The sequence below is a fragment of the Electrophorus electricus genome, chromosome 20, assembly GCF_013358815.1.
Source record: "Electrophorus electricus isolate fEleEle1 chromosome 20, fEleEle1.pri, whole genome shotgun sequence".
Taxonomy (NCBI): domain Eukaryota; kingdom Metazoa; phylum Chordata; class Actinopteri; order Gymnotiformes; family Gymnotidae; genus Electrophorus; species Electrophorus electricus.
Window position 1 is genome coordinate 9,125,838 of NC_049554.1, and position 17,137 is coordinate 9,142,974.

A 17,137-nucleotide genomic window follows, 5' to 3' on the forward strand; every position below is an offset into this window, starting at 1 on the left:
GGCCCAACAGTGGCAGCTTGGCAGTAATGGGGCTTGAACCAGCAACCTTCTGCTTGCTAGTCTAATACCTAAACTGCTGAGCGTCTGGTTGCTCAGATTCTGTCTCTGGTTCAAACGTATATGGTTGCATCACTGTTATTTTTTCAACAGCCATGTTTCTACCAGGGTTCACACAAAGCAATTACCAGGGTAGCATGCAGCCTTACTCATGTTGGAGCAACCTGTGGAAAAGGGGGGGGGTGTTGAGCAGTAGCTCATTACCATTTAAAGAAACAGGCACTCAAGCTGGCCATTCTGAGCTGTTGTACTTTTGGTATTTTAACCAAAATGTCATAGGCATTTAATTAAGAAAAGGTGTATATTAATACAAAATGAGTTTATATAGTAACATTAATCTACTTGCATTATAAATTGAGTGTGAATGAATGAATTTTTTTCATATAAAACCATTTCACAGGCTCTTGGTCAATCTGACTCAGCCAGCACTTCTCTGCTTTGGGAAAGTCCCAGATGACCCTACATTCCGACATCATTTTCTTCAAGTTTTGTCCCATCTGCAAGCATATAAAGAGGTAGGTACAAACCTGTGTAGTCACCAAAAGAAAGCATTAGTATATCAGAGCATATTGGTGGGTGTTGTTGATTAACATGTCCATTCTGTCTAGGCATTTGCCAATGAGAAAGTGTTTACTGTGCTGAGTGAGACCCTGTACAACCTTCTTCAGTTGGTGAGTCAGTGAATGGATCAGATATGTCTTGCACAATTTCATTTTACCCATTTTGATGCAGAGATGCAAACATTATATATAGAGTATAACAAAATAAATCATTCACAGACTATATTACACAGAAAGAAAATATACTTTTATAGGATTGATTATAGGATGTTTTGTCATGCAGTTACTGCCATACTTAAAGGAAATTGACATGATTATCTTGGAAGTAAACAGAAGTGGCACAGGTCCTAAATCCACCCCTAGGACTCTCCACTTTATAGCATATGTACAACATGTGTTCTTGACCAGGAAGCAGAGTGTTAGCTTGTGTGCTTAATGAAACGTTGCTGTGTAGTGACCACTTCATTGCTTTGCTGTGTTCCCTGTCCTTTCTTGTCTCTCTCAGGACTGGGAGCAGAGGCATGAGGAGGATAACCTGCTGATCGAGAGAATTCTGCTGCTGATCAGGAACGTGCTGCACATCCCAGCTAACCCTAGCCAGGAACAGGTTCGCAACAGTCGACTCTGCTACATAGCCTTTTGATCATAATTGTGATGGAATTTAACTAGCATTTGAATGCTTTAGTTTCTGCTCATAGCCGCAATCAATGGAGACAAATACATTTACAGTTCATATCTGTCATTTCTGTCAAAGACAGTTCAAATCAGAATGATGCAGAATTGTCCCTCTGTCTTATGCCTTATTGAAGAATGTGGATGATGATGCTAGCGTGCACGACAAGCTGCTCTGGGCCATCCACATGAGTGGAATGGATGACCTGCTCAAGTTCCTGGCCAGTGCCCAGAGTGAGCAGCACTGGAGCATTCATGTTCTGGAGGTCATCTCTCTTATGTTTCGAAACCAGGTCAGTAGACTTATTTTTTTCCTATAGGATATCTCAATGCAGTTCTTAAATTATTTATTGCTTTACTGTTCATATCTTCGTAACCCGCTGTGTCTCCTCTAGACTCCCGAGCAGTTGGTGAGTGTGGGACAGGCACGCTCCATGCAGGAAAAACAAAAGGACAGTGCAGAGCTGGAGAGCCTGCGGCAAAAAGAGCTGTTGGAGAAACGTAGTCGCATATTGCAGAGGGGGGCCAGGTGTGTGTCTGTGTCTGTGTCTGTGTGTGTGTGTGTGTGTGTGTGTGTGTGTGTGTGTGTGTGTGTGTGTGTGTGTGTGTGTGTGTGTGTGTGTGTGTGTGTGTGTGTGTGTGTGCGTCTGTGTGTGTGTGTATGTCTCTAGGTTAAATGTGTCATGAAGACAGCACTCATTTTCTCCATCACAGGCATTCTCGGTTCCGAGGTTCATATGTAGTACAAGGATTGAAGTCCATTGGAGAGAACGATGTCATTTTCCACCAAGGACTCCACAACGTGAGTAAAGGTCATCACATTGTAGAAAAATTACTCTTGGTGTTTTCAAAACCAAAATTCCAAATATAAGACAAACATTAAATTATTGAACTCTTTCAAAATAAAATCTTTTAATAGTAACAGAATAAAGTACCAAGTTAAAGTAAGAAAGCAGCATCTTATTTAGCAAATGGCCTAGTGCCATGTTAATATGCATTTATATTTTGAGTAGAGCTACAAATTGCCACTTTGAAGAAAAAAAAAGTATAAACATGAATTAATCCTCATATAAAATAGCGCGCTGTCTAGGCAACCTTGAGGATTTTCAGTGAAGTGAAGTAAGATGAGATTTAAAGCTACACACCCTATTCAATGGTACACTGTGGGTTTGATAACTGTAGTTTGACTTTTCCTACTTAGTGGCACAAGAAGTGCATAAGCTCTAGATGTTCCTTTTATGGTTTTAATATTTGAGCCCTTAATATATGAGCCCTTTTAATGAAAAAAACATACGTCTGTTTACTGTCTTTTCCACATTCTACAAAATATAAACAATAATATAAAGCATGATTGCAAGTTTTTTTATGTGCCCACGTGAATGACATACGGTAAGTATATAAAGCGTATTTAGCATTTTAATGTCAAAGTTGTATAAAATCAAAAAGTAAAATAATTGATTATGCAAAAGGGAAACAACTTGATGTATGATTTCCCCCCCCCATTTGTTTTGCATCAGTAGTTCCTTGGAATCATGGGCAGAAAGTATTTATAAATGTATATACACAAACTTTAATTTTTCCTTCACCCTCTGCCGGTTGTTTTAACTTTTTTAAGTAATCCAGTAGTGGAATATACAATGGTGAGGTCTCTCTCCTATCTTTTATTTATTTATTTATTTTCCTTGACAGCTCAAGAACTATTCTCATGATGCTGGAAAGGCCGTGAGGCGTGTGCCTAAGCGTAAACAGCTGGCCCGGGATGGCGAGAGCCAGCGGCGCTCTGTCCTCAATGTTCGCCTCTTTCTGCGTGAATTCTGCATTGACTTCTTGGATAACTGCTACAATCGGCTCATGTACCTGGTTAAGGTAGACTGAGTAACATTAACATTATTATTTGGCTGTGAAGGTTACAATACAACTGAACTAAGGCAAAATTCAGATATGGAACCAAAAATATCTGACCCTAAAATTCTAAAACTGAGCAACTGCCATTGATGATATTTACTCTTACACCTTGTCTTTTGAGTCCTCGTTTCATCAACTTCTTCTCTTAAGGATGCATTGATTCGTGAGCGGGCCCAGCAGCATGATGAGACCTACTACCTGTGGTCTCTGAACTTTTTTATGGCTTTCAACCGTGGCAACGGCTGCAGGCCTGAGCTGGTCTCAGAGACATTGTCCATCCGTACCTTCCATTTCATAGAGAAGAACATCACCAACTACTATGAAATGATGCTCACTGACCGTAAGGAGGCCACGTCATGGTCTCGCAGGTCAATAAGGACTCTCTGATGCTGTTTCCACACACCTTTTAAATTAAACTGATGAATATAGACCCAAACATGAATAAGTAAGGTCAGTTTGTTTAACAGGATGCATTTGGCTTTGAAGGCCTACCAGGAACTACTGCTTACAGTAAATGAAATGGATCGCTCAAAGGATGAGAACGTTCGTCAGAGTAGCAATGTTATCAAAAGTAAGAAACTTCTTTAAATGTACTTCAGTATAAAAACTGCTGAATTTTGTGTGTGCGTGTGCGTGTGCGTGTGTGCGTGTGCGTGCGTGTGTGCGTGTGCGTGCGTGTGTGTGCGCGCGTGTGTGCATGCGCGGGCGCGCGTGTGCGTGCGCGCGCGCAGAGAGAGAGCTCAGGGGGTGGGGGGGAGAGAGACCACTACAAAATTATTTGACCAGGCTGAGCAGTTTTGTTTTATTCTATAAACTACTGGCAACATTTCTTTCAAATTTCAGATTAAAAACAAGCTCATATTCACTTATAAACAACACAGTACTAATATTTCAATTTGGGATGAGTCAAGAAATCAATATTTGGCGAAATAACTGATTTTTAATCACAGCTTTCATGCATCTTGGCATGCTTTCCACCAGTCTTTCACATTGCTGTTGGGTAACTTTACGCCACTTCTGGCACAGAAATTCCAGGAGCTCAGCTTTGTTTCATGGCTTGTGACCATCCGTCTTCCTCTTGATCATATTCCAGAGGTTTTCAATGGGGTTCAGATTTGGAGATTGGGCTGGCCATGATGGGGTCTTGATCTGGTGGTCCATCATCCACACTTTGATTGACCTGGTTGTGACATGGAGCATTGTCCTATTGAAAACAACAATCATCAGAGTTGGGGAACATTGTCAGAGCAGAAGGAAGCAAGTTTTCTTCCAGCACAGTTTTCTAAGTGACTTCATTCATGTGTCCTTCACGAAGACAAATCTGCCTGATTCCAGCCTTGCTGAAACACCCCTGGATCATCACTGATCCTAAACCAAATTTCACAGTGCGTGCGAGACACTCTGGTTTATAAGCCTCTCCAGGTCTCTGTCTAACTATTACATGACCAGGTGGTGGGCAAAGCTGAAAATTGCACTCAGAAAATGACCTTACTCCACTCCACTCCTCTACGGTCCAATCCTTATGGTCTTTCGCAAACTTCAATCTTTGCTTCTCATTGATGAAGGGCTTTTTTTCTAGCTTTGCATGACTTCAGCCCTGCCTCCAGAAGCCTGTTTCGAACCGTCCTCTCTGTGCAGTTCAGCCCAGATGCTGCATGCCGTTCTTTTTGTAGGTCACTTGATGTCATCTTACGGTTGTTAAGTGCCATTCGAATGAGGTGGTGATCATCATGGTCAGTAGAGAGTCGTTTTGACCTCTGCCAGTCTATAGCTGTTGTCCCATGTGTTTGCTGCTTGACCTTGTTCTTATGAACCGTAGTTTTTGAAATTTTCAAGATGCAAGCAACCTGATGCTCACTGTATCCCTTTGGCAGTAAAGCTACAATTGAACCCTTCTTTTCCTTATTAAGAACCTTTCTTTTCAGCTCTTTTGGCGTGGTCTCTAGCTGTATTTTGACTACATTTAGTTTTTGGGTAGTTCTAGCACTGCTTTTCCCATCCAGCTGGCTCTTACGAGAATAGTGATGACAGCAGCAGTGGTTTTTATACTGTTGCTGGTTAGAATAGGATTTTGTTGAGGTAATCGCCTATTCAGCATCTCATTAAGTTGATTGAGGTGTGTCTGTGAAGGAATTCAACAAACACTTGAATGGAATGGTTGCTGTACATGTGGTGATTTAAGAAAAAATTGGAGTGGTCTATTTTTTTTCTGCAGCTGTGTGTGTGTTTGTTTTATGTATTTAGATGGATATAGAGGGGTGGGTGGGTGTGTTTCTCATGCCTTGCTGTACTGCTTGCAGGTAATATCTTTTACCTCATGGAATACAGAGAAATTTTCCTCACTCTGCTACGGAAGTTTAATGAGAGAATGCAACCGCGTTCTTTTCTGTGCGACCTAGTGGAATCCACTCATCTGTTTTTACGTATGCTTGAGCGCTTCTGCAAGGGCCGCAACAACCTCCTGGTACAGGTGAGCATAAGGAGGGACCCTTTCAGTGGATAATTTGTAGCAAAGCTCAAAAAGTGTGGGAAATGAATGCCAGCAGTTCTTCTGTGAACATCTTTATAGTTCATCTTGACCTGGCTATTATTTATAAATATTTTATCCATATTACAGATGACGATATTTAAAATTTTAAATATTGCCTGATGTCCATACAGATCTGATTTCTTTGTTTAAACAATAACTTATTTTTAAATTGAACAATTTAAGTGAAAATCTTTTCCCAATATGACAACTAAAATATCAGTATGACTGTTTACATCTCTTAAACACTGTACTGCTCTATTAAAACTAATAACATGGCATACACAATCATGTTTATTTTTTTAATCAAGCAGTTCTATGACATTTCAGGTTGGATTTGTTTCGGAATCATATTGTATTAATTATTTTTCCTTCCGATGATTCAGCATTTTCTGCTGTTATCAACCTTATGCTAATTTTTGTCCTTGTCTAAGATAAACTTTTTGCATTTCACTACTCTATACCACCAACCTAAAGACAAATCAATATCTTTCTATATAGATTCAAAAACTGGTTACCAGTTGTCCCTGTATCCACCCCATAGAATCAAAATGCCATGCAGTTTCATCAGTTTTTTAAAGCACTTGCAGCAGTGGTCTCTGTTAATGACAGCCAACCTCTCTGAAAATATTTAAAATTTATCAGCCTACACTATTTGCTCAATTGTTTGCGCTGATAATTTTCCAAAAATGAAGAGGAATTTTAAAAACCATGGCAGCATAACTATCTAGATGTTTAGTGGCTATCTATTAGTTAATATTTCATGTTCAGTCCTATTGCAGCAAATACAGAGCCATTATCAATGATATTGCATTTCATATTAAAACTGCTCTGTATTTATATTCTGTATTGTGTCCTCAGAAAAAGAAAGTGAAACGGAGGAAACAGAAAAAGAAGCCCGTTCCCCAGTTGGAGAACACATGCGAAGCACTGGAGGAGACATGGCAGGTGGTGTCAGAGGAACTCCGATCCTCTGGTTTTCAGGTTCGTTATACTACATTGTATTGGGTTGTAATCTGTTGATGGACTTATAATGTGACTGTTCATATAGGTTTCTCTGGTCCTGTTCTTGTCCAGCACACATGGCTTAATGAGCAATAATTTACTCCAAATTTGTGTATAATTCAAATTCAAAACATGGGCGACTTTTTATAAACATTGTCACATGGTTGCAGATATCGGAGGCTTTGAGAGAGGGCGCTGTTCCCTTTGATGCCATTTCTGAGATTCCAGTTACTGAGCAACGCACAGAAGCCATGATCCGCATCCAAGACGCTCTACGTGCCCGCACTGGGCCAGAGGCACTCAGCTTGCTTCGTGCTGCACGGTAGGCCATCCCTGGCCTGTAATGCATCACGTGATCACTAATGCATCACTTTCACTCATTCCACAGCTTGTGATTTCACTTTTTTCTCTATGTTTTTATTCTTGCTATTCATAAACCTTCTTTATTGGCTGAATAATGCACAGAGAGGTATGGCCAGAGGGAGATGTCTTTGGTTCTGTTGAGGTAGAACCTGAACAAGAGCTGGAACTTCTAAAGCAGATTCTCTTTGCTGAGCTACCCAGTAAGTGAATCATTAATGTGTCACACTTGGAAATCAGTACGAACCAGGGAATTATTTCATGGGGAGGAAATGGTGGAAAAAATGTAAGCAGAGTTTGAAATGAATTAGATATGGGACTTGGCTAAGTTAAACATGTCAGCCTTATCAAAAAAGAAAAGACTTGTTAGGAAAATGACCATTGTGTTGAACAAAGACGTTTCCTTTGTACCATGCAGGACCATCCGTCACAGAACCTGCCATGGAAGAGGAAGGAGCAGAACTAGATGAGGAGGAAGAACTGGAGTCTGTGCGCGTGTCAGAAAATGAATTCAACTTCCTCGACTTCATTAAGAGGTTAGTGAAGGAGCTTGTGAAGGAGCTTGTGAATGCACTAGTGCGGCGGTAAGTCTGCAAAAGTATTAGTTTTACTTTCTAATGATAACCCTGGGCTCAACAGTAAACAGATTTGTATTAACCATAAAGGCATTTAAAGGCTTAAACAATTTACCAGGCTACATGTAAGCCCAGAGAGAAAATGCAGTGGCATGTTTCTGTATGTATTTGCAAGGTTGCCTCAGTCATAATACACACTTTGGAAATGGATGAATTTCTCTGGTCACCAGGTTCGCAAACCCAAACATCATTCATCCCTTCTTGTTGCTGCTACGTTCGTATGCCACAAACACGGCACACACCAATCACTGCATAGTGCGTATGCTGTACCGCCTTGCCGTGGACCTGAAGATGGAGGCTCTGCTCTTCCAACTCTCCGTCTTCTATCTCTTCAATAAGATCCTGTCCGACCCTGCTACTGCTGCCTATAAGGTAGATTAATAAAATGCACCACCATTATGGCAAAACTCTTGGTTATCGTATAGCAGTATTTGTTTTTGTTTTGGCTTCATTTGCCTTCAAAACTGAGTGTATTTTCAGATTAGCTGTGTCTTAAACTTTTCTGTCTTTTGGGGGAAATTCTGAACTCTGGAATGTCATTGGTAAATGTACAATGCTAATCAGTCAGTGTTGGCAATAAGGAAAGTACCTTTCTTCATTCTGTTCTTCTGCCAGGAGTTGGTGACTTTTGCCAAGTACATTCTGAACCGTTTTTTCAGCCTTGCAGCTCAGAACAACAAAGCCTTCGTTGAGCTCCTTTTCTGGAAGAATGTTGGTGCTGTGAGAGAGATGACAGAGGGCTACGGCAAAGATGGGTGGGTGTGGGCCTGTGAGTAGGTATTTGGGTGGATATGGGTGTGTGGTAGGATTTTACATTGTAATGTAATCTGCATCATAGGTTTATACTAGTTTGCATGTCTTTATGAAAATGATTGATTGTTTGACTGAAGAAATTGTATATTTTTTTTCTTATTTAAGTGATGGTGCAAAGAAAAAAGCACCATGGACACCTGTGGAAGAAGAGGAGCTTCGTCAGTTGTACGAAGAGCACAAGAACTCTGGAGGTTATTCTACTGATCCCACATCTTTCCCATTATGACTGAATACAAAGGGCTTCATCCAAATTTTCTGTGAGATTCAGATAATTTATATTTGTTTGTCTTTCAGTACCTGACATTGTCGAGACCTTGCTGCTGCTGCTGAGTAACACCAGCCGCACCAGACGCCAGGTTGTGGCCCAAATGGTGTCTATGGGTTTGGTAGACAGTGTAAAGGACCTAAAGAAAGAGAGGTGAAGAGCCTTTGGTGTATACTGCACATCCTCATGTGTGTTTACGGTCTCTTTATTAGGGCTGTAACAATGCACTCTGCTCATAATTTAATTTATGATACTGCATTCACAATTAATTTTCTCACTGTATTTGAAACACAATTTGAATGACAGATTTCTTTGTGTACAAATAATGCAAAAAGGGCACATTTTTCTTGTATAAAGTTGTAAACAAAAGATTTTCATCTTATTTTTCAATTATTATTCTAATAATTTAAAAGAAATTAGAAGTTTACAATTGTAAATAAAAAGTAGCTTTACCACATATTTAAATAGCTAAATGAAAGCATTCCTTTTTTATTTCTGAACAATGCAAAACACTGCAGTTTTTTGTATCAAATTTTAAATAAGATTTAGTCCCCTGCAGTTAAAAGAAAATAATACAAGCAACAGTGGTTTATAATGTGCTCTTGTATGAAAAATGTGCAATTGTAACAGCTTTGCTGTTGACTTTCAAACAATGCAGCTGCTGTAGATGGCAAAATAAACAGCGATCTCATCCTTCGCCACAATGTTACATTTTTGCGTCGCCATGTGTCGTGTCATGATGCTTCGTTACACCCCTCCTGTTTAGTTGTAGTGCATGATCCTTGGTGATGTTGCCCTTCAGAAGTTATGTAAGTGTTGATTTCCCCCAAGTCCTCACTTTCTGTCCTTCCTCAAGGAAAGGCACCTGCATTGTGCTCTGGACAGAGGAGCAGGAGCAGGAGCTGCACATGCTCTTCGAAGAGTACAAAGATTCTGATGGCAAGTTCCTTCACTTTTTTTTTATTTTTTTTATTTTTTTTAGAATTTTAGGAGTCCCAGCACCAAAGCTACTGGCTAACAGGCTGGATTTCAGGTTAAAATAATAATGCAGATAGTAATAACATATGGATGGATGGAGGGAGGGATGGATACAGGGATACAGGGATGGATGGATACAGGAAAATCACAACTTTTAGGTTGTAGACAACAGAAGTTATCATAATTGATGTTAATTGGAGCTACCTACAAATAACTTTTTTTTTCTTGAGATGTGACGGACTTGTTCTCCATCTCTCTGATTGTTTTCTCTCTAGATGTGTTGGGCAACATTCTAAAGTGTCTGACTGCTAAGCGCTCGAGGGCACGTGTTGTAGACAAGATCCTCAGCATGGGCCTGGTGTCTGAGCGCAAGGATCTGTACAAGAAACGGAGGAGCGCTCCTCCTGGGAAAAGCAGTGGAATGGTAGACCCAAAAATCCAAACAAAGCTCTGTGTGTTTCTCCCTTATTTGCTTACCCACACCACAGTTCTCTTCCTACTGCATTTTCTTTCTTTTTTTTTTTTTACCTGACAGACTGAAGAGGAATTTTTTTTCAACCCAAGTGGAGCATTAAGCGAGGATGCCATGCACAGGGATGAGGAAGAGGAGGATGTGGAGAAAGATGAAGCTGACTGTAAAGGACAGAGGGAGGAGGAGAGACAGCCCACTCAGGTGGACATGGGCAGGAGACAAGAGAGTATGCAGGGAAAGAACGCCAACCTCGGAGCTATTGCTCAGAGCATGCAGCGTGAAGGTGGGTATTTGTGAGACACTTGTTTGACTTGTATATGATTAATGCCCTTTTGATTTTTTTTCTCACTTGGATTTACCCACCAGTGTTTCTCACTGTATGTTAACAGGCATGTCGGGGCCAGTCTTGTGGCTTCAGAATTGCCTTAACAGAGCAGCAGCAGATCGTGAAGAAGATGGTGCGTGTATCTTATGACAATCCCCCTCAAAGGCCCTTCACCTTTTCACTTTATCTTTTATGATGAATGACATGGTGAATTAACTCTGTGAATTTGTTCAGGTGTTTCTTACCCCATCGCACTAGTCCCTCTGACGGAGGACAACGAGAATGCCATGGAGAACAAAAGCTTCCAAAGGTTTCTCCGCAAAGTTGGCATCCGAGCACCAGCGGATGAACAGGTCATTCTTAGGGTTTTATTTGGATTTGTTAATTTCCCCCCAGTCCTTGGTGCAAAATGGCTTGAAAAATGATGGCTTTCCTGAAGCCTTTTATTTTGTATTTGTGCTTAATTGTCTATGTTACTCTGTGCTATGTACATCAGTTTTGGTTTATTTGTGCACAATACATATATGGCTTGAATCAACATGCTTAAGTGTATAAATGTAAAATTTGCTTTCACTGCTGTAATCTAGGAGAGGTTTTGGAGGATCCCTGCGGCTATGAGCGTGTATCAGCTAAGGGCCACCGCGGCGTCTCTCACCCTACCAGAGGACAGCGTGGTCAGAGAGCGAAGAGAGAGGGACGTTGGGGAGGCACTCAACTCTGAGCTAGAGCAGGAAGGAGACGCCCCTGACACACAGGAAATGAGAGACCATGCACTCAGGGCCCTGCTGCTGGCTCGGCAGAGGAAACGCTCAGACAATACGAAAAGTAAGCCCCTTTTACAGGAGACTGAAAATGTGACCTGTTGGATTTTTTATTTTATTGTAGTACATTAATTTATTTGTTTTGTCTCCCTTTTTAGAAAGTTCTTTTGCTGAGCAAGCAATTTCTCAGGGTGAAACACAGAGGTGGGTACTGATTATAACTTGTTTTTTCATGAAATCTAGGAGAATATTCTTAGAAAATGACTTTTCAAAGGGGGGGGGGGGCTGTATAATTAATATTCACCCACAGGCCCCTTCCCTTGCAGCTACAGTCACTGACAGCTTAAACACCTGGAGTGTACACTGGTACATTTGTAGGCCAATTATATACCTGCATACAATTGGAGGGTTTTACAATGGTTTGCCATCTATAAATATCCAGCCATGCACAATTTTTGTTCCTTCTTTCAGCTCTACAGTGGCTGGTTTCTGACTGTAGTACCACTGTTGGCTGGATATTTTTTGGATGACAGACCCATGTAAAACGCACCAGCAATACTACTGGTTTTAACCCACTCGTACTAGCATAAAAGCCACTACCTTGCCACTACAATCACATTGGTGTATTGGGAGTGGTCTGCACTAGGTAGTGTTCAGTTTCCTGGTCAGGCACTGAACAGTACTGGTTGTGGAGGGGGGTAGCTGACATCTTACCCATGGCAACAGACTAATTGCCAACTGTAATTGTATAAAATGCACTTACAGGAGACAGTAACTAGGTGCAAGGTAGGTTCCCAATCAAGTGGCTGAATGTATTAAATGATAATTTTATTTATTTATTTATTTTTACTAAAACATAGTGAGAATGATCATGCATATAAGCCCATATCATCGTTCACTTGTTAAGATGGTATTTTTAGTCTATTTTAGCTAGTACTATTATGGCTGTTATATAAGTGCTAGAAGTATAAAAATTGTGTACTAGCTAAGCCAGCATCTGACACTGAAGTAATAGCCTCTTTGTATTTATTTGAAATATTATGGATATCAGTTCACTCTGGCCATCTTCGATTTAAGCAGTATTTTTAGAATAAATTATTTATGCTCACCAAATTGTTTGTCTTATTTCTATTGATTAGAAACCTTTGACTTATGCCCTTAGTTGGGAATTTCTGGATAATTGATCTGGGCTCACAGGTCTCTGACTGAATTGCAGTATGTAATTCTGTGTCTAACACATGTTGGACCATGAAACAAGACATCCTCTAATAGTTTCAAGTTGGTTTATTTGTCACATACATAGTCATACACAGTATAACTGTGTATAACTCGCAGTGAAATAGGCAATACATTTTATATTTTGGGGTCTGATTGATTCCTTGATTTTATCCATGCATTAAACTCTGCAGCCTTTTTTTCTGTTGGTATTATCAGAGTAGGGTTGAGCAAATAAATTCCACAAAAGCTTTTAGTAGGTAATTCTCTCAATCTATTGAAGTTCTTAAATATTCAAAAATTACTTTGGGTATTTGGAGCTATGAGATGATTACTCTTAAGAATGGCACTCTCAGTGTGTGCTTACTGTTGATGTATTTACATATGCCTTAGTATGTTTTGTGCCATTTTTGGTGGTAGTTTTGTGCTAATGATCACTGTGTATTCTAGTGCTGAAGTTGAGGATAAAACTTCATCCAAGAGGAGGCGTGTGTTAGACAGTGATGACGAGAGAGGTACTGTATATCATTTTAAAAATTTAGTGCACAATCATTCATTCTCCATAAATTCTCAAAACCCTGAAATGTTTGCTTTGGGCAATGTCTTTATTTAATTGCAGATAATTTGAGGTTTAAGTGTGAGCCGTTTGCCAGTCAGAAGTGTAACTGTGGCTGTGTGACTTCTGCATGACCACTAGAGGGCAGTACCTTTAGCACACTGTGTATTCTTCTGACCCTATTTGCTGAGGGGGTGCGCTAACACAGAAATGATTACTTAGTGACTCAGAGATGGATGGGTATGGGGAGGAGTGCATCCTGCCCTTATCCAGGGAGTACATGTGTACATTTGTGAAGTTTTTAACACTTAAAATGCATGAGTTGAATTCCTGCCACAGTCTGACCTGTGTTCTTCAGTAAGACACAGTAGGGTTTTTCGGCATGACATTTGCATACTATAATGGATCACGTGCTCCAGCACTTGACTAAGTCCCATATAACCTAAATCCGTGATTGCTTTTAAATTGGGGAAATGTTGGTCTTGTGGAGTGAACGCTAGCATAGCAACAGTAGCTTACTGTGTTCATTTTCAAAATCTGCATCAGTCGCTTTATATGTTAAAGAAGAACTATAAGATAAAGAATCTCAATTTTCCCAGCTCATGCCACTCTAGTTCTGCTCAAGTGCCATATCTGACTGACATCCTTCTGTCCATGACTCCCAATCACACTTACTCATTAAAATATTCGAACCCCTCCCAGACATTTCCCAGATACCTGTAACCAGAAAATTTAAGTATTCACATTTTTGTCTTTTTGTGATGGATGTTATATTAAACACTAAACTCTACTATAATGCAAGCCTTTTAATGTTTTATAATATGTATTACCTGGGACTTTTATACATTCTGCAATAAAACTCTGCAATCACATAGTCAGGAGGGATGAACTGCATAGCTGTTCAAACATAGTTTCATAGGATGAAAAACAATCAACAACAAAGGAGTAGCAGAATATCAAAATGACTGAAGTGGTTTAACCACAAATAAAGCATTCCTTTCCTTTACATCTTTGTCATATAGTTACCATTGTTCCTTTACTTCCTTTACAGTTGAGGACTCTCCTTCCAGAATAATTTTTGAAACTGAGAGAGGTGATCGGTCAGATGAGGAGGCTCACTCCACCTCTGCAAAGCGCAGTCGACAGAGGGTGCTAAGTGATGAAGATGACTAGAATACAGTGAAATTGGTGTAATTATAGTAAATGGCTTTGATATTCAAGTCAGACTACATAAGCCCGCTGGTTCATATTTTCAGTGTCCAAACACACCTCAGCACTCTGCAGTCACTGATTGTGACTGAGTTGTACTGGACTGTGGAATAGAACACTGAAATGAGCTGGCTGAGGAAGACCTTGGATATAAATGGCTGAGTATACTTCATATAGAGGGTTTTTTTTTTTTTTTTTTTTTTTTTTTTTTAATCATTCCTTAAAAATAGTCTTGAGGTTCAAAGGAAATCTCCAAGTATGTTATTTCCTGGATTTGCTTAAATCACTCTAGCTCTCAGTGGATGGTTAAACATTTAAAGGCTGTCAGCCATCTGTACATTGTTCTGGCTATGGAGGGTCTTTTATGAAGATTCAGTGTTAACATGCTAGGTTCTTCCATTTGGCTTGAAATGGAATTTTCCCTGCTATATTACTAGGGAAGTAATATTATTCACAATAATTTAAATTCCATTATGTGTTAAGTGCGGTGGTGTGAAATTGCCAAATGTTAGACATTTAATGTGTTTTTAAAATGATGTTGGCCAAGTTCAGTAAGTGTTGGCATCAATTTAATACATTCATTCTGAGGTGGTTTTTTTTTGTTGTTTTGTTTTGTTTTGGTTTGGTTTTTTGTTCAAGTTATACTTCTATAGCTGTCTTTGGTTTTTCATTATGTTAATATGCATCTTGAAAAGACTGCAGGAGAATCTTCAGATGGTATTTTATATATGCTACCTCAAGCAAGACCTTTTCAAAAGAGATAAATGATATGACAAGGTAATTGTCACTGGCTTTCTCACAGCAAAGGGGAAGATTCCAACTCTTGTAACCTGTTTTTAATTGTTTTTTTTTTTTTTCACTGTAGCAAGTGATATAATAAAGTTTAATAAAGTAAACCATGTTTGATGGCATGACTGGGTGGATAGGAAAGACAACCTTACCTCAAAGATCATACCTCAAAATTTTTTTATTTTTATGTAGCCCTCCAGTACTAAATAAGGAGCTCTAATTACCCAGTTAATGGACCACATAAGCATCTATCCATAAGCATCTGTCTAAGCTATTTGGGGGGGGGGGAAATGTGAGCTGTTACCAACAAGCCTGAGTAAGGTGATTGCCATCATGTATTTTAAGCAGGGAAACCAATAATTTAAAGTATATATAATATTGAACACAATAGACAAAAGGATTTGCAATTCATTAAATATGCACAAATGTTCTACACAGATCTTTGGTTATACATTCAAATTTTTACTGAGGCAAAACGATGTTAAGATGGAGAGAATGGTACATTTTAGGGAAAAGGGGCTGCTCTAAAATCAATGCCGAGGGTTCCCCACTCTTACCACAGATGTGCCGGTTCCTGTTCCACACATATGGAGCCAGTTAACCACTTCTTGCTCATATACATCCGGTCAGCTTTTAGCTCAATATCGTAGTTCCTGAGCATCTCAGAGGGCGTGTGAAGCACTAAAGTAGCAAAAAAGCTATGAAAACAACTTGCTCTACATGTGTGCTTATGTCTGTGGGTGGCATTGTTAGAGTGTACCCCAGTGACCAACACTGGAGCTGGTGTGGATTACTTTCACAGAGTTGAGCTGTTGCTATGTGATAATGGAGTCCAAAACTTTTGTAAGGTTTTGTTTTTGAGACATGCATAAGTGAGAAAAACTAAAGGAGATGCTAAGGAATATATTCTGTATGATATAGAAGTTGGACAGCCTTTTGTGCTAAAAGGTTACTTAAAGGATTTGAAAATGTTTTATAAAATTTGGAAACTGGGAGATTTTTCATTTGGTCACCTCATTTGAAAGTTGCCAGTTAGCTGGCTTCTTTTTTAAAAACATGGTAGAGAAAATAGATGTAAACATCAACTCAGTCATTAATAGTTTGTTGTATATTTATTTATTTTTTTAACTGAAGCAGTTTATTGATGTAATATATTTTATCTGACTACTAACAAGCGGTTTCTAAATGGTAGATCTTGAAATATATGCTCTATGTACAGTTTTCTCTGAAACTTGAGTTCTGTGGTCCTTTTAACCATTTAACCTTCATGGATCATGTCCTTGTTTAGAATATGCTGCCATAATATTTGTGTGCATTTTGGGAAGAACTCCCCAACAATGTGCCAATGTTGAGTTCCCCAATGTAGATCGAGAACATTTTTTGAAATGCAAATTTGTGTGGCTGCATCAAGGTCTCATGACTATTAAATAAGTTAAGAGTTCTAAATAGTTCGGGTTAGGGCTAGAAGTTTAGCCTAGCATGTATTTGAGGGATACACTCTTAAAACTTAGTTTTAAGCAACCCAACAGTTATGATGGGTGTAATGTAAGCTGTATGGGGAATGTTGGAGCTGAGATTTCAGCACTACATCTTAATGGAGATGCTGATGATCCTCATGGCTCCCTCATTCAGTATACTTACTACACGGTTTCACTCTAAATTAATTAAATGATGGAAATATTTAATAACACGAAATAATATGCCACTTGGTACATTTGCTTATCCAATACTCTTCACCATCACTTATGAATTTGCTGAAGTGCTTACTCAGCTCAATGATATTTTTATATCTTTATTGTGAAAGAAGACTATTTTTGTGATTATTTTTGAACGAATCTTTTTCTGCTTCCCGGATTAGATTCTTTAAGGTATTTTCACTTCCTATCACAGGTTTTCAGTTACTTTTCCCACAACTGCCGTTATGCAGTTTCCGTTGTTTTGAAAGACTGAAGGTTAAAAAGCACTTATACTGTAGGTTATGGTAATGTAGATGTACTCTTGAAGATGGTTCCATATGTCCTCGATCTCAAAGT

General features: G+C 39.4%; 1 protein-coding gene across 1 annotated transcript in view; it reads left to right on the forward strand.

Moving 5' to 3' along the window:
• timeless (timeless circadian clock) overlaps positions 1 to 15,220 on the forward strand; it is a 19,076-nt gene extending 3,856 nt beyond the window's left edge. The window contains exons 4-30 of the mRNA XM_035520539.1: positions 458 to 572; positions 666 to 728; positions 1,123 to 1,224; positions 1,427 to 1,582; positions 1,685 to 1,818; positions 2,004 to 2,091; positions 2,979 to 3,155; positions 3,345 to 3,562; positions 3,662 to 3,765; positions 5,495 to 5,664; positions 6,583 to 6,705; positions 6,897 to 7,048; positions 7,192 to 7,289; positions 7,505 to 7,622; positions 7,892 to 8,093; positions 8,337 to 8,476; positions 8,640 to 8,725; positions 8,829 to 8,952; positions 9,656 to 9,738; positions 10,053 to 10,201; positions 10,313 to 10,532; positions 10,639 to 10,707; positions 10,809 to 10,927; positions 11,162 to 11,399; positions 11,494 to 11,539; positions 13,001 to 13,065; positions 14,158 to 15,220. Of these exons, the coding sequence (XP_035376432.1) occupies positions 458 to 572; positions 666 to 728; positions 1,123 to 1,224; positions 1,427 to 1,582; positions 1,685 to 1,818; positions 2,004 to 2,091; positions 2,979 to 3,155; positions 3,345 to 3,562; positions 3,662 to 3,765; positions 5,495 to 5,664; positions 6,583 to 6,705; positions 6,897 to 7,048; positions 7,192 to 7,289; positions 7,505 to 7,622; positions 7,892 to 8,093; positions 8,337 to 8,476; positions 8,640 to 8,725; positions 8,829 to 8,952; positions 9,656 to 9,738; positions 10,053 to 10,201; positions 10,313 to 10,532; positions 10,639 to 10,707; positions 10,809 to 10,927; positions 11,162 to 11,399; positions 11,494 to 11,539; positions 13,001 to 13,065; positions 14,158 to 14,279 (3,481 nt within the window). The 3' untranslated portion in view covers positions 14,280 to 15,220. The remainder of the gene's footprint in view (positions 1 to 457; positions 573 to 665; positions 729 to 1,122; positions 1,225 to 1,426; positions 1,583 to 1,684; positions 1,819 to 2,003; positions 2,092 to 2,978; positions 3,156 to 3,344; positions 3,563 to 3,661; positions 3,766 to 5,494; positions 5,665 to 6,582; positions 6,706 to 6,896; positions 7,049 to 7,191; positions 7,290 to 7,504; positions 7,623 to 7,891; positions 8,094 to 8,336; positions 8,477 to 8,639; positions 8,726 to 8,828; positions 8,953 to 9,655; positions 9,739 to 10,052; positions 10,202 to 10,312; positions 10,533 to 10,638; positions 10,708 to 10,808; positions 10,928 to 11,161; positions 11,400 to 11,493; positions 11,540 to 13,000; positions 13,066 to 14,157) is intronic.
• Positions 15,221 to 17,137: the final 1,917 nt, after the last annotated feature.